The sequence below is a fragment of the Pristis pectinata genome, chromosome 25, assembly GCF_009764475.1.
Source record: "Pristis pectinata isolate sPriPec2 chromosome 25, sPriPec2.1.pri, whole genome shotgun sequence".
Lineage (NCBI taxonomy): Eukaryota > Metazoa > Chordata > Chondrichthyes > Rhinopristiformes > Pristidae > Pristis > Pristis pectinata.
Genome location: NC_067429.1, coordinates 6405751 through 6422565, shown reverse-complemented (window position 1 = coordinate 6422565; position 16815 = coordinate 6405751). Strand labels below are relative to the sequence as shown.

The window sequence follows — 16815 nt, the reverse complement described above, 5'->3', positions numbered from 1 at the left end:
GACAACCTGGGTAAATGTATGTTGGAGAAAGGAATGGTTGGATTTGCTGATGGATTGTGAGGATGAGGAATTGGAAGTTGTGTAGAATGTATACAATAGCATCAAGAGGTTGGGCCAAATGGCCTCCTTCTGTGGTGTAAGCTCCCTTGCGCATCAGCTGGTAGAGGCCAAATAATTCACTTCTGGGACTTGCCATTGGCAGGAAACTTACTCTGGCCCAATCTGGTAATTTTGTGGCCAGCAGATGAAAATCAGCACTAACTAATGTTGGACTCAATCAGTGTACTTTTATACAGTGCCAGCAAAACAATAAAAGATCCCAGGTGGTCTCACAAGAGCATCAGCAAACAGAATTAAACATTCTGCCATGTGGAAGTATTGGGATAGGTGACCAGGAGTTTGGTCAAAGAGGAAGGTTTGGAGAAGCTCAAAGAAAGAGAAGCAAAGAAATTTAGGAAGGTGATTCCAGACCTACGGTATTGGGCAGCTAAAGGCAAAATGTCAGTCATGGTGGGCAAAAGGTCAGAGGAATGCAGAGACCTTGAAAGGTTGTATGACCAGTGAAGGTTGCTGAGCTGGGGAATGCTGAGCCATTGAAAATAATGAGAACCTCCAATATGTATTGGAATCAAAGATCCAGACATAGAGATTCTAATAAGGTCATAGAAAAATAGAATCATAGCATTGTTCAACACAGAAATAGGCCCCATCTTGTCCATGCTGAATTTGATGTCCATCTGTGCTAATCCCATTTGGCTGCATTAGGCCTGTATCCCATTACACCTTCCCTATAAAACCACATGTCCAATTGCCTTTTAAATGTTGTAATTGTATCTGTCTCTACCACCTCCTCTGGCAGGCAGGCACGGTAGTGTAGCGGTTAGCATAAAGCTTTTATAGCACCAGTGACCCAGGTTCAATTCCAGCCGCTGTCTGTAAAGAGTTTGTACGTTCTCCCCGTGTCTGCATGGGTTTCCTCCGGGTGCTCCGGTTTCCTTCCACATTCCAAAGACGTACGGGTTAGGAAGTTATGGGCATGCTATGTTGGCGCTGGAAGCATGGCAACACTTGCGGGCTGCCCCCAGAACACGCTACGCAAAAGATGAGTTTCGCTGTGTGTTTTGATGTACAAGTGACTAATAAAGATATCTTATCTTGGCTTGTTACAGATCACCCTCTAGGTGGAAAACATAACCCTCAGATCTCCTTTAAATTTCTCCACTCTCCCTTTAAACCTCTGCTCAGCTCCCCTCCAATGTTTCCACATATTAATGTAAATCTACATCCCCAAGTTACTGACCTTCCTTCTGAGGGAAATTGGTCCATTCTGTTTACCCTGTCAAGAACTCTAAGAATTTTGTACACCTCAGTTAAATTTCTCCTTAGTCTCCTTGGCAAACAGGCAAAAATGGGGCGAGCATAGCATTCAAAATTTGTCAAATGTAAACAGTGGAAGTAGAAACGCTCCTTGGATATAAAGGGTCACGGAGTCGTACAGTATGGAAACAGGCCCTTCGGCCCACTGATGCAGGGTTTCGACGTGAAACATCGACAATTGGGATTGGAATTGGTTTATTATTGTCACGTGTGCCAAGGTACAGTGAAAAACTTGTCTTGCATACCGTTCGTACAGATCAATTCGTTACAACAGTGGTTTGAGGTAGTACAAGGGAAAACAATAACAGAACGCAGAACAAAGTGTCACAGCTACAGGGGAAGTGCAGTGCAGGTAGACAATAAGGTGCAAGGTCATAACGAGGTAGATCCTTCCCCCAACAGATAGGATATATAAGATGTGCTTGAAGATGGAGATAATTCTGGTTTGTAGATCTTGGACGAAGGATAAATGGTGCCTGAGATGGACCGTCAGCCTAGATGGTTGTCCTATAATTTCTGGAGTTGGACTTGAACTTGGAACCTATGATAGCATGCAGCTTTATCCTGAACTCTAGCCATATAAGGTATATAAAATCATGAAAGTCTTAGACAAGGTGGAAGGTCACAGTCTTTCTTCCAGTGTAGGGGAGTCTAAAACTAGAGGATTTAGATTTAAGGTGAGAGGGGAAAGATTTAAAAGGGACCCAAGGGGCAACCTTTCACACAGAGGGTGGCGGGTATATGGAACGAGCTGCCAGAGGAAACTGTAGAGGCAGGTACAACCACAATGATTAAAAGACATTTGGACGGATACATGGATAGAAAAGGTTTTTGAGGGATATGGGCCAAACACAAGTAAATGGGACTAGCTTGGATAGACAACTTGGTCGGCATGGACAAGTTGGGCTGAAGGGCTGCGTGTAACTCTGTGAGTCTGTGCTGAACATAACCACCCATTTACAATGATCCCATTTTATTCTTCCCACATTCCCATCAATTCCCCCTAGATTCTACCACTCACCTACACACCTACCAAGCCATATGTGTTTAGGATGTGGGAAGAAACCGGAACATCCAGAGGAAATACAATCACAGGGAGGAAGTGTAAACTCCACAGAGACAGAGAGGGGTTGGGATTGAACTTGGGTTGATGGAGCTATGAGGCAGCATCTTAATTAACTGTGCCACCCAAGTATTGGATGAATACTTTTAGTGCCACAGCCAACACGTCTACCACCGAGCAAGTGGAATTGGGTTAGGTAGCTCCATTTCAGCCAACATGATGCAACTAGGACAAACGGCCTGTTGTGATTCTCCAGTTTGTTTCCATCCACATTCTCCTGTTTATTGGCCAGCCTGAAGATTGTATCAAGAGGGTCGTGGGTGTCCCGGGGAAGACGAAGATTGTGAGTTCCTCACCCCACCTCCACCAACAGCTCCCAACTTTGCAACTGTTAGGTGCCCATTCTAGCTGTCAAAGTGGAGTTTATTGTCATCTGCACAAGCACATGTATGCACAGGTGCAATGAGAAACTTACCTGCAGCAGCATCACAGGCACATAGCACCATATCAGCAGCATTCACAAGAAAAACATGTTAAACATATTATACATTATTAAAGACCCCACCCACCTGGGTCATTGTCTCTTCTCCCCTCTCCCATCAGGCAGAAGATACAAGAGCCTGAGGGCACATACCACCAGACTCAAGGAAAGCTTCTATCCCACTGTGATAAGACTATTGAACAGTTCCCTTATATGATGAGATGGACCTCACAATCTACCTTGTTTGACCTTGCACCTTATTGTCTGCCTGCAATGAACTTCCCTGCAGCTGTGACAATTTACTGTGTATTCTGCTTTTTGTTTTTACCCTGTATTACCTCAATGCACTCTGTACTACCCCAACGCACTGTGTCTTATATCCATACGAACGATATGCAAGACAAATTTCTCACTGTACCTTGGTACAAGTGACAATAATAAACCAATAACAATACCAATTATTGCAAGAAAGAACACAACTAGAGCAAAAAAATTCAAAGTCCATCTCAGTGCAAAGTGATCAAAATGGTCACAGTGTTGCTAAACTGTGGTGATTAGGATTGTGCCAGTGAGGAGAAGGGTTATTGGATGCCTAAATGTGTACCCGCCCTACCCCCTGCCTCCCCTAAATTTTAATGTTGCCTATGTGCAAAGTCCAACAGGGATTAAAATCAGGCCAGGGTCTGAATGAATACATTATGCTGATTATGAGCTCAGCCGCCAAATGGAAGATATCAAAGGAAAGATTGGAAAACAAGAAAGTGGAGGAAGCTCATAGCCTGGGGAACTGGAATTAGCGTTAGAGTTGAACACCTTGTTGCTGGTAATTAGCTTAATTGCTGATTTCTGGCACTTTCCATGACACCCATAATGGTCAGCACATTTGCTTCACTCCTTGGTGATTTGTGGTTGTCCAATGCACGGGAAACCTGCTGGAGTTCAAACCATCGCAGCTAATTTGTCCCATACTTGCAGAGGGTGAGGACCTCATGAATGGGTGGATGGGTTTTGCTCCAGAGCTGTGACTTAGTGGAACAACGGTAACAATTGTAGGGAAATGGAGTAGGAAAGTTTGTGTTTCCACACAACAGCTGTTGTGATTCAAGGCAGCTTTGAAATCCAGAATATTCTCATCCTTGTGTTCAAATCCTGATCCCAAGCTTCATTGCTCCCTATTCTCTTCTAGTCCTTTAACCCACTGATCTCTGTGCTCCCACAAGTCAGGATTCTTGTGGACCCCACTTTTCATCATTTTACTATTGGCAGTTGTACCTTCAGCTGTCTGGGATCTAAACTCTGGAATTTCCTGCATAAACCTTTCTACCCTTCGCTCAATCTTTGAGACATTCCTTTAAAACCTACAATCTGCTGGAGGAACTCAGCTGGTTGAGCAGCACCTGTGGGGCCACCCTCAACAATTACTGCTCAACCCAGTAAGTTCCTCCAGCAGATGGTTTTGTTTCCTTTAAAAGTTACGTCCTTGACTCACATGTCCCAACATTTTTCGTACCTCAGCATTGATTAATTTGATAATCTCTTCTGTGAAGTGCTTTGGATCATCTTACTGTGCTAAAGAAATGAAAGTGGTTGTTTAAACAAAGCCTATCCCTTGGGGGATCATAAGATCTCCTGGAATCAAAACAGTAAGTTCTGGAAATACTCAGCAGGTCAGGCAGTGTGTGTGGAGGGAGGGAGGGTGAGAGAGAGAGATAACATTTCAGGTCAATAACCTTTCACCAAATCTCATTACATGGCCTGGGCAGCAGTCAGTGTGGAACAAGAAGGCTTGCATTATTCAGCCTCTATACTTTTTAATTGAGTTCTAGCAGGTTTATGTGTAAGAGCATAAGAAAAGAGCAGGAGTAGGTCACATTGTCCTCTGAGTCTGCATTCAGTAGTACTGTATATATCAGCCGTGAACAATGATTTTTGCTTTCAGACAACACAAACTAGAGGGTGTGCATTGAAAAAACCGAATGCCTGGCATCAGGAAAGTTGTGCAGTGTTCTACTGAATATTTAAGGTTACTAAAGGGAAGAAGGAAATACTTGCATTTATATAGAGCCTTTCATGACCAAAGCACTTTACAAGCAAAGAATCCTTTTAGACTGTGTCACTGTTGCAATGTGGGCTATGAAGCAGTTAATTTCTGTTCAGCAGCCTCCCAATAGCCATGTGTAGTAAACCAATAATCTATTTTTCAGATAAATGTATGCCAAGGTTGGGGAAACACCCCTGCCTCTCTTTGCTGTTGGTCATGTGTCAACTTGTGAGTGTAGACAGGGCTTCAGTTTTAACTTCTCATCCAAAAGGCGATACTTGCACCAGTGTAGCACTCTGTCAGCATAGCACCAGATCGAAACAGTTCCTATTGACTAGGGTCTATGGGAACTCTCCAGAGAGCACAAATCAAAGAAAGAAATTTAACTTTCTACCAGTCTGCAACTTGCTCACCCAACATCTGAAAGAGGGCAGTCAATTAATACTTTGGGTCTGAGTCTTCATCCCAGATATGGGAGAGGCTGTTGAGTACCAACCATTTATGAATTTTCCAGTATTTTTCATGTGAACTCGTTTTGATTCTTCTGTTTGATAGAAGATAAAAAAAATCCTGTCTTCGAGTCCTTTCTCGCTACTTTTAAGAATGGCAATACCATTGTCAAAGGGTCATAGAGCATAGAAACAGGCCCTTCAGCCCACCACTTCTGTTCTGACCATCATGCCTATGGATACTAATCCCACTTGCCTGCATTTATTCCATATCCCTCTATGCCCTGCTCATTCAAGATCCTGTCAGGATGCCCCTTAAATGTTCTTCCTGTTCCTGCCTCAACCAGCTCCTCTGGCAGCTCATTCCAGATACCAACTACATTTTGTGTGTAAAAATTTACCCCTCAGACCCCCCCCTTAAACCTCATCTCTCTCACCTTAAATCCATGCCTTCTAGTTTTAGACACTCCTGCTATGGGAAACAGACAGTTATACACCTCTGACTGGTTGTGACTGGTTACATCACTGCCTGGTATGGAGCTTCCAATGCACAGGATCTCAAGAGGCTGCAGAGGGTTGTAGACTCAGCCAGCTCCATCACGGGTACAGCCCTCCCCCCCCATCGAGGACATCTTCAAGAAGTGGTGCCTCAATAAAGCGGCATCCATCATTAAGGACCCTCACCACTCGGGACATGCCCTCTTCTTGTTATTACCATCGGGGAGGAGGTACAGGAGCCTGAAGACCCACATTCAATGATCCAGAAACAGCTTTATCCCCTCAGCCGTCAGATTTCTGAACTATCCATGAACCCATGAACACTGCCTTTTTATTCCTTTTTTTGTACTATTTATTTATTTTTGTGATTTCTAGATTTTTTGTCTTTGCACTGTACTGCTGCCGCGAAACAACAAATTTCATGTCATATGTCACTGATAATAAATCTGATTCTGATTCTGATTCTGTATCGTAGACTCATACAACAGTACAGCACAATAGAGGCCCTTCAGCCCACAACGTTGTGCCGACCTTTAAACCTCGCCTAAGACTATCTAACCCCTTCCTGCCACATATCCCTCTATTTTAAATTCCTCCATATGCTTATCCAGCAATCTCTTGAATTTGACCAACGTATCAGCCTCCACCACCACCCCAGGCAGTGCATTCCATGCCCCAACCACTCTCGTGGTAAAAAACCTTCCTCTGATATCTCCCTTGAACTTCCCACCCATTACTTTAAAGCCATGCCCTCCTGTATTGAGCATTGGTGCCCTGGGGAAGAGGCGCTGGCTGTCCACTCTATCTATACCTCTCAATATTTTGTACACCTCTATCATGTCTCCTCTCATCCTCCTTCTCGCCAAAGAGTAAAGCCCTAGCTCCCTTAGTCTCTCCTCATAATGCATACTCTCTAAACCAGGCAGCATCCTGGTAAATCTCCTCTGCACCCTTTCCAACGCTTCCACAACCTTCCTATAATGAGGCGACCAGAACTGGACACAGTACTCCAAGTGTGGTCTAACCAGAGTTTTGTAGAGCTGCATCATGTCACCTCTCAGCCTCCTTCACTCCAGGGAAAAGAGACCAAGCCCATCCAATCTCTCCTGATAACTCAAGCCCCCCATGGATGCAATCTGTCCAGACTGAGATTTATAAAAGAAGCATCGACTACAAAAGCACTGGAGACATGATGAACGTTTATAAGACATTGGTTCGGCCACAAGTATTGAGTCCATTTCTGGTCACTGCACTTTAGGAAAGATGAGAAGGCTTTGGGGAGGATGCAGAAAAAGTTTTCTCACAATGACAAGGATGAAGGACTTTAGTTATGTGGGGAGCCTGGAGAAGCTGGGGCTATTCTCAGAACAGAGGAGGATGCCAGAGGATCTAATAGAGGTATTTTAAATCATGAAGGATGTACACAAAGGATATGTAGAGAGACTGTTGCTATTGGCAGAGGGTCAATAACCAGAAAACGTAGAATGAAGGTGATTGGCAAAAGAATCAAAAATGATGTGATGAGTCTATTTTTCTACAGAGAATGGTCAAGGTCAGGACTGTATTGCTAAAGGAGATAGTATTGGTATCGGTATTAGTTTATTATTGTCACTTGTACTGAGGTACAGTGAAAAACTTGTCTTGCATACCATTCGTACAGGTCAATTCATTACACAGTGCAGATACATTGAGTTAGTACAGAGTGCATCGAGGTAGTACAGCCTAAAAAGAAACAATAACAGAGTACAGAGTAAAGTGCCACAGCTACAGAGAAGTTCATTGCAGGTAGACAATACAGTGCAAGGTCACAACAAGGTAGATTGTGAGGTGAACAGTCCATCTCAACGTATAAGGGAACAGTTCAATAGTCTTATCACAGTGGGATAGAAGCTGTCCTTGAGCCTGGTGGTACGTGCCCTCAGGCTCCTGTATCTTCTGCTTGATGGGAGAGGGGAGATAATGGAGGTAGGTTCAACTGTAGTATTCAAAAAGTGGCTGGATAAGTACTTCAAAGGAAAGCATCTTGAAGATATATGGAGACTTGGGCTATCAGGATTTGCTGTTTCGTGGAGTTCGTATGAACTTGAAAGGCCAAATGGCCTCCTTGCACATTCTGGCCTACACACGACTCCAGACCCACTCCAATGAGGCTGACGGAAAGAGCTGGCAAGACACTCAGACCAGGGGCAATAAATTCAATGATGCCCACACCCTGTGAATGGAGAATGAGTAAAACGTCTATGGAAAGAATGGTGTGTCCTATCCTCATCTGAGGTCAATGTCACTGTAAATGGTGGGTGGTTATCAGGAGCTGGTTGATTATCCCCATGCCTGCCATACACTCCCCACTAGCCAAGGACCATTGGCTCAGTTCTACGATAATCGGTCGATATGCCAGTCAGTTGGCCTTCCATTGAGAATCAGCAATTACAAGAGCCATTATTGTGAGCGGGTGTTTGATGGAACGAAGGATGCAGTGCTCTCAGAGTGCAGTCAGTTAGTTGCTTATACTCCAGGCCTCTGCCTGATTGATTGGGCTGTGACCTTGAACACATTTAGTATCATCCATCGCAGTGCAAATGCTTCCTTCTTAGAAAATAACCTCCACAATAGTCACTAATTATGTCTAAATTAGGTATCATTCAGCAGTGCACAGACTTTGTCTGTAATGGGGTCAGAAATTACTTTTGCATGCAAGGCAAGATTTGGTTTGCTGTTTGGACACGAATACCAGGCAATCCTTCACCGTTTGGACTTTCAGTTCTGAACATTAGTAAAACCGGTTTTAATTGAAGGAAACAGTTGGGAGAACTTGGATGATTCATTCCTAAAAAAATGGCAGGCACAGACTTCTCCACAGTTTTACCACGTCAGTTGACATCCATCATCAGTATGAAAGAGGGAAGAAAACCTGTATCATAGGCTCAGGGTATTGGTATTGGTTCATTATTGTCACTTGTACCGAGGTACAGTGAAAAACTTGTCTTGCATACCGATCGTACAGGTCAATTCATTACACAGTGCAGTTACATTGAGTTAGTACAGAGTGCATTGATGTAGTACAGGTAGACTACCATTCTGCATTCTCTAAACCCGACCTTCCTGAGCAGATACTCACCCTCATTTTCCTCCCATTTCTGACCCGAAGCATTAACTTGTGCTGGAGTCTGGCTTCACAAGTGTCAGGTGGGCCAAAAATAGTTTAATTGACCGTGAGAAAAACTGAGGCAAGAACCAACCTGTCCAACACTGACTTGTAAAGCTGTAGGTAACAGTGGTGTAGTAGTTACATTGTGGGACTAACAATCAAAAGTTCTGGGCAATGTAAACTCAAATCCCACCACAGCAGCTGAGGAAATTATATACATTTAATTAAATAATGTGGAATAAATTAGAAAAAAAACTATCAATTGCAGTGATCAGGAAGCTCTGGACTGTTATAAAAATCTCATCTGATTAGTTAATCTAGTTTCAGGGAAGGAAATCTGCCACTGTTCACTGATCAGGTCTATATGTGACTCCAAACCTACACAATGTGATTGAATCTGAGCTGTCCCTCTGAACTGGCCCAGCAAGCCATTCAGTTCAATGCCAGTTAGGAATGGGCAGTAAGCGCAGGCCTTGGCAGAGACCCACATCTGACGAAATAATAGAGAAACAAAGGACTGCAGATGCTGCAATCTAGATGAAAAAATAACAAGATGCTGGAGGAACTCAGCATCCGTGGAGAAAAGTAGACAGTCAACGTTTCGGGTCAGGATGCTTTCATCTGCTTTTCTCCACGGATGCTGCCTGACCTGCTGAGTTCCTCTAGCATCTTGTTGTTTTTTTCTGATGAAATTATTCTTTAAAACAAGTCTCTAGCCATCACCGTCCACCAGAAATCAGTACTAGTTGATTTCTTCTTCCAGGATGCCAGGGCATTCTACTTTCATCTCATCTGGAATGGGATCTTATCATAACCTCAGGATTTTCAACACACTTTGTAGCCAATGAAGTGCTTCTTGATGGTATTTATTGTGCTAATGTAGGAATGCACCAGCCAATTTGCACACAGCATGCTCCCATAAATAGTAATGTGGTGATGATCCAATAATCTCTTGTGATACAGATTGAGAGAAAACATTGACCTGGTCAAAGTTAATCCTAGCTCTTCTTTGAAATAGTGCCATGTGATATCTTGCATCCATCCAATGGAGCAGTGAATCTTCGGTATAACTCCTTGCTCAAAAGGCAGTGCAGCACTCTGCTTGTACTCCACTGGTGTGTTAGGCTGGATTACGAAGCAAAAAACGAGCCACTGGAGGAACTCAGTGGGTCAGGCAGCATCTCAATGTTTCAGGTTGAGACTCTTCATCTGAACTCGGTGTTTTTTAGAACACAGAACATAGAACACTACAGCACAGTACAGGCCCTTCGGCCCACGATGTTGTGCCAACATTTTATCCTGCTCTAAGATCTATCTAACCCTTCCCTCCCACATAGCCCCCTATTTTTCTATCATTCATATTCATATCGTTTTTGCTCCAGATTCCACCATCTGCAGTCTCCTATGTCTCCAGGCTGGATTATGTGCTCAGCTCTCTGAAGTGAGACTTGAACCCACAACATTGTAACTCAGAGGCCATTGCTTAATGTATTAGAAGCTCCTCATGATTGTGATGATGTGCTTCTCCTGCTGACCCTGAGGTGAATGAAGTTAAAAGCACTGCCTTTACAACATTTTCCCACGATAACCCAGTTGAGAATCAATTGGTGACAGGCACAGAATTATCCTTTGAACAATGGAGCACTCACAGAGAGGCAGATTATTTACTACTCTGGTACTTTACTCATCTTTTTAAGGTTTCCACGTTGTTACACAATTATAGCCAGACAGAATGGAGGTGGTTTTATAATTCCCTTGTCAATCAAGCTTGATGCCCACCCTGCCAGAAGTGGCTGAGACTGGATATATGCACGCAATTTTTGTGTAACTATCCTCCACTCACTGCATTTCTTTAGAGAAGCTACCTGTTTTTATTGGGAAAAGCTGTTTCCGATTCAGGTTCTGTTCCCACTGCTCTTCAAATCAAATCTGTTTTTGGAGGAAATTAGTTAGTTGTTGCTGGGAGTCACGTGCATCCTGGCTGGGGATGGAGTGGAGACATAAGAGACAGAAAATGCTGGGATCTGGAGCAAAAAAACCAAACTGCTGGAAGAACTCAGTGGGTCAGGCAGCATCTGTGGAGGCAAAGGGATGGTCGACGTTTCAGGTCGAGACTCAGCACCAGGACGACATCAGGTGGTGGAGAGGTTGGGTCATGAGACTGGCGGTGCTTGGATGGTGGGGAGGATTGTACAATGGAGGTCACAGGTGGGAGATGGTCAGGTCTGGCCAGGGGGGAGGGAGCCGAACTGGTATTCATTTGGGGGGGGGGGGAGAGGGGGCGCTTGGACTTTACAGAGTGCAGTGCAGGCACGAGAATGAAGATAAGTTCTTGACTTACTCAGCAGACATCTCACTCTGGTGCTGTGGTGGAGAGACCAGTTGTCCTGGAGCACCCACCAATGGCCACACCCAGCCCAAGTTCTCCTGCAAGGCTTCAACAGAAGGGAACTGGCAGTGGGGAAAGCAAATCGATGTTGAAAAGCATAACAATAAAATAAACTGTATTTAGCAGCTGAACTGAGGTTATGAATTTTTCCTTTCCATGTAGCTTTCTACTTCAGAATACTGCCATGGAAAATAGTTAACATTTGAACTCATCTTTTTCTCAACTCTAAATCTGATAAAAATCAGAATTGGATTTCAAATGAGAACAATCAGTGTTATGAGAGTTTGCTATCAAACAATACAGGAATATTGCTGTGAATATAATAGTTGATTATAGGCTTATTGAAAAATAGGAACATAATTCCAGACAGATGTGTTCACAGCTCTGTTATTACAGGCACGGTATTGTATTTTCTAACTGCTTCAATTCCCACCTGAGCATTTAACACCCTTGTTGTAAATTATTCCATGGGCTTGTTTAATTTCCTGCCCTTCCATTAAAAGAAGCACACAGAGCAACTTAGTGCAAGAGTGTTGGGTAGTTCAAGTCATAGAGCCAAACAGCACAGAAACAGGCCCTTTAGCCCACCATGTCCATGCTGACTATTGTACTTGTCTATACTATTTACCCCCATTGTGTCCGTAGCCTATTGTGCCTTGGTGATTCAAGTGCTTTTCTAGATGCATCTCAAATGTTGTGGGAGTCTGCCTCTCACAGGCATTGCACTCTGACCACTGTGAAAAGCAATCCTACCTTTCAACTTAAGCATATGTCCTCGTGTTTTAGACATCCCCGCCAAGGGAGAAAGGTCCTTACAATCTATCCTATCTACTCCCTCATAATTTTCTTTACCTCTCTAAGGTCACCCCTCAGCCTCCTCTGCTCCAGGGAATACAAACTCAGCCCTTCCAATCTCTCCTTATAACTGAACTGCTCCGATCCATTCTAACCCCTACACTACGAACTCCAGACCCCAAAGATCTGTCCTTGGACCACTCCTACTTCTCATTCATGTGCCCCACCTCCCACAACAGTGTTCAAAAAGACAAGTTGAGTGACAACAGCCGACCCTGCTTCCCCACTATTTCCCGTGATGTCCACGTGTCTGGTTTATCATGCCGCATACCCACGAGGGGGGCACAAAGATGGGTTAACCCAGTGGACAGAAACTTTGCAGTTCACCTCACAACCCAAAGAACCAGAGTAGAAGCAAGTCGTCCTCGATCCCAAGGGACTATCCCAGAATAATATACGGGCATTGTATCACATTGTAATCATCAACATCCAGACTGGAAGAGCAAGAATTTTGTGCATAAGTGTTGGGATATCCAAATCCATTGTCTTTGGTCTCCACCAGAAACATTGTTCCTTAAACCATGAATCCATCCCTTTCTTTGACCAGGTACGGTAGTGTAGTGGTTAGCGTAACGCTATTACAGCGCCAGCGACCTGGGTTCAATTCCGGCCACTGTCCGTAAAGAGTTTGTACGTTCTCCCCGTGTCTGCATAGGTTTCCCCCGGGTGCTCCAGTTTCTTCCCACATTCCAAAAACATACGGGTTAGGAAGTTGGCGCCGGAAGTGCAGCGACACTTGCGGGCTGCCCCCAGAACGTTCTACGCAAAGATACATTTCACTGTGTGTTTCAATGTACATGTGGCTAATAAAGAAATCTTATTTTGTCTTCGGCATTTGCATGACCTCAAAGTGAGCTTCTGCCCACCATGCCCTCTGCATCACCAAGACCGCTTCCACCCATTTATTCATGAGATGTAGAAAGGCCAGCATTTATTGCCTATCCCTATACACCCTTGAAGGGGTAGTGACCCACCTGCTTGAACCACTGCAGTGTATGTGGCGAGGGGTGGTGCTGTTAAGTGGTTAGTTCCGGGACTGTGATCCACCAACAGTGAAGGAACAGCGATTCTTTCCATCAGGATGGTATCTAACTTGGGGAGGTGGTGCAGGGAATGGTGTTGCAATGAGTCAGTTTCCCTTGTCTTCCTAGGTTGTGTAAGTTGCAGTAGGAAGTGCTCTCAGAGGACCCTTGGCCCTGTTCACACCACAACCTCTGCCCATCAGCTGCTGGAATAACTTTGTGTTTTAGACTCTTTCATCTTGACTTCAAGATCACATGTAAATGTGCACAGAAATGTGGAAGGTCTATGATATACTTGAAATTCATGGGTCTGTTATTAAACAAATTAAATAACAGTGGTGGAAGGGTTTCTGTCAGCTTGGTGATTGAAGCTGGATTTATTGAGTGTACAGCCAACTAGCAGTATGACCCAGTTATACATTAGTGCTATCTCCGGGCACTGCATGCAGCTCTGCACCAGGCTTTGGACAGCAAGGTTCCCACTATCACTCTTAAATACTTCCCCAGTGCCAGAATTGGAGTGCAAACTGGGCTTTGGACTAAAATTGGGATCATTGAGGATTAATGGGAATGTTACTCATAGTAGTGGAAGTGTGGAATGAGCTGCCATCTGATGTGGTAAATGCGGGCTCACTCTTAAGTTTTAAGAATAAATTGGATAGATACATGGACGGGAAAGGTCTGGAGGGTTATGGACTGGGTGCAGGTCAATGGGACTAGTGGAATAAATAGGCACAGATTAGAAGGGCCGAATGGGCTGTTTTTTGTGCTGTAGTGTTCTATGGTTCTATGGTTCTATAATCATGGAAACACAGCAGGGAAACAGGCCCTTCAGCCCATCGAGTCCACATCAACCATCAGCCACCCACTGATCCTATATTTCATTTGCACAGATTCTGACATTTTACATTTATCACTCTCCCCACATTCTCATCAACTCCCCCCAGATTCTACCAGTCACCTACACTCTAGGGGCAGTTTACAGCAGCCAATTAACCTACTGACATGCATGTCTTTGGAATGTGTGATGAAACTGGAGTACCCGGAGGAAACCCATGTGGTCACAGGGTGAACGTGCAAACTCCATACAGAAAGCACCCAAGGCTGGGATTGAACCTGGGTCACTGGTGCTACGAGGCAGCGTCTCCACTAGATGTGCCACCCGTGCCACCATGTTCTCAAGCCAGATGAAACAGTGAATTACTTTGCACCTGTATATGTCTTGGGTGAAAAAGAAATATTTGCATTTATGTAGAGCCTTTCACATCCCTTTCACGCTATTCCAAAATGCTTAATAGTGAAGTGATTCTGATCTGTAATCACTGCTGTAAGGCAGGAAACATTGAAATGTGCACCTCACAACATGATTTCCTACAACCCAAGACCAAACAGGTATGGTGACCTGTTTACAGGACAAAGCTCAACATAAACTTAAAGATAAGGTAGATTATAGCCATCCAGATTTAATAATGAGTTCAACAATTACAAATAGTGATCCTTTTTTCCATTTCATTTCTTTACTAGCTCCATCATCACTCAATTTGCTTTGTATCATCAACCCTTTTGATACTTAATCTTCCCTGACTAGTACCAACCTTATCTTTTTGATTTTTCATTACCTCCTCACCTTATCTGCATATTATTTTATGTCGGACTTTTGCCAGTTATAATGAAATCTGAAGCCAAAAACAATCTGCTGGAGGAACTCAACAGATCAAGCAGTATCTGTGAGGGGAAAGGAATTGTCGACGTTTCGGGTCGGGACCCTGCATCAGGACTGAGAGGGGAGCCTCCATAATGAAATCTGAAATCTGATCTGAAATGCTAATAATGTTCTCTCTCCAGAGCATTTCCAGCAGTTTATTTAGGATCAGTACTCATTTTATGGAGTTTAATCTGGGCAAGTGTGAGATGTTGGGAGACCAAATGTAAAGTATATTGTTAATGGCAGGACCTGTTAACAGCATTGATATTCAGAGGGATCTTGGGGTTCACGTCCATAGCTTCCTGAATGTGGTTGCACAGGTTGATAGGGTGGTAAAGAAGGCGTATGGCATGCTTACCTTTATTAGTCGAGGCACTGAGTTCAAGAGTCAGGAAGTTATGTTGCAGCTTCATAAAACTCTGGTTAGGTTGCATCTGGAGTATTGCATTCAATTCAGTTTGCACCATTTTAAGAAGGATGTGGAGACTTTGGAGAGGGTGCAGAAGAGGTTTACCAGGATGCTGTCTGGATTAGAGGGCAGGAGTTATAAGGAGGGTTTGGACAAACTTGGATTGTTTTCTCTGGGCTGAGGGGAGACCTGATAGAAGTTTATAAAGTTATGAGAGGCATAAATAGAGTAGACAGCCAGGGTTGAAATGTCTAATAGTAGAGGGCATGTATTTAAGATGAGAGGGGTAAGTTCAAACGAGGTGTGCAGGGCAAGTCTTTTTACACAGAGAGTGGTGGGTGCCTAGAATGTGCTGCCAGGGGTGGTGGTGGAGGCAGATACGATAGAGGCACTTAACAGGCTCTTAGATAGGCAATTGAATTGGAGGGATATGGAGTATATGCAGACAGAAGGGGGATTAGTTTAATTAGGTGTCATTAGCTTAATTCGTTCAGCACAACATCGTGGGCCGAAGGGCCTGTTCCTTTGCTTTACTGCTCTATGTTCTATGTTCTGTTTGGGGTTGGGCTTTTGCTAGAAGACCATCCGTTATTAATTTGTAAATCTGGTTGCTTTGCAGCAAATGGAAAACTCTGCAGTGCCAACTCTCTGTCCGGACACACGGCACTAACTATTTGTCTTTATCCTTTATCGTTTAATAGATTTCACTTATCAGCTGCCGCATGCAAGTGCCATTGCTGTGAATGTGAAAGGCCAGCGCTGGAAACGAAGCTCACCCATCAATATCGACTCCGTCAAAACATTGGAAGCTGAAGGGGACCGTCTGAGCCAGGACCTAGTGGGAGCGAGTCTTGCCATTGACACTCTGCCAGACAATGGAACTAAAATTGTGGTCAGTGCTTTTCTTATTAACATTATCCGGGATTCATTTCTTGAGGGAAGGGGTCAGAGAATGGAGAGCTTATCCTAAACTAATGCCAAGCCATATTTATAGAGTCATACAGCACAAAAACAGGCCTTTCAGCCCAACTGGTCCATGCCAACCTAGATGCCCAACTGGTCCATGCCAACCTAGATGCCCATCTAAGATAGTCCCATTTGACACATTTGACCCATATCCCTCTAAACTATTCCTATCCGTGTACCTATCCAAATATATTTTGTATGTCGTATTGTACCTGCCTCAATGACTTCCCCTGGCAGTTCCTTCCATATACTTACTAACCTCCAGCGATAGTATCCTATCCGGATGAATCACGGCTTGGCATGGCAACTGCTCTGCCCAAGACCGCAAGAAATCGCAGAGAGGTGCAGACACAGCCCTGCCAATCATGGAAACCAGCCTCCCATCCATGGACTCTGCCTACACTTCTCGCTT

At 44.1% G+C, this 16815-nt stretch overlaps 1 protein-coding gene across 1 annotated transcript in view; it reads left to right on the top strand.

The window, feature by feature from the left end:
* The window catches only part of LOC127582937 (plexin domain-containing protein 1-like), a 245554-nt gene that overhangs the window by 50456 nt on the left and 178283 nt on the right, over positions 1–16815 (top strand). Inside the window, exon 2 of the mRNA XM_052038593.1 lies at positions 16139–16329. Within this exon, the coding sequence (XP_051894553.1) occupies positions 16139–16329 (191 nt within the window). The remainder of the gene's footprint in view (positions 1–16138; positions 16330–16815) is intronic.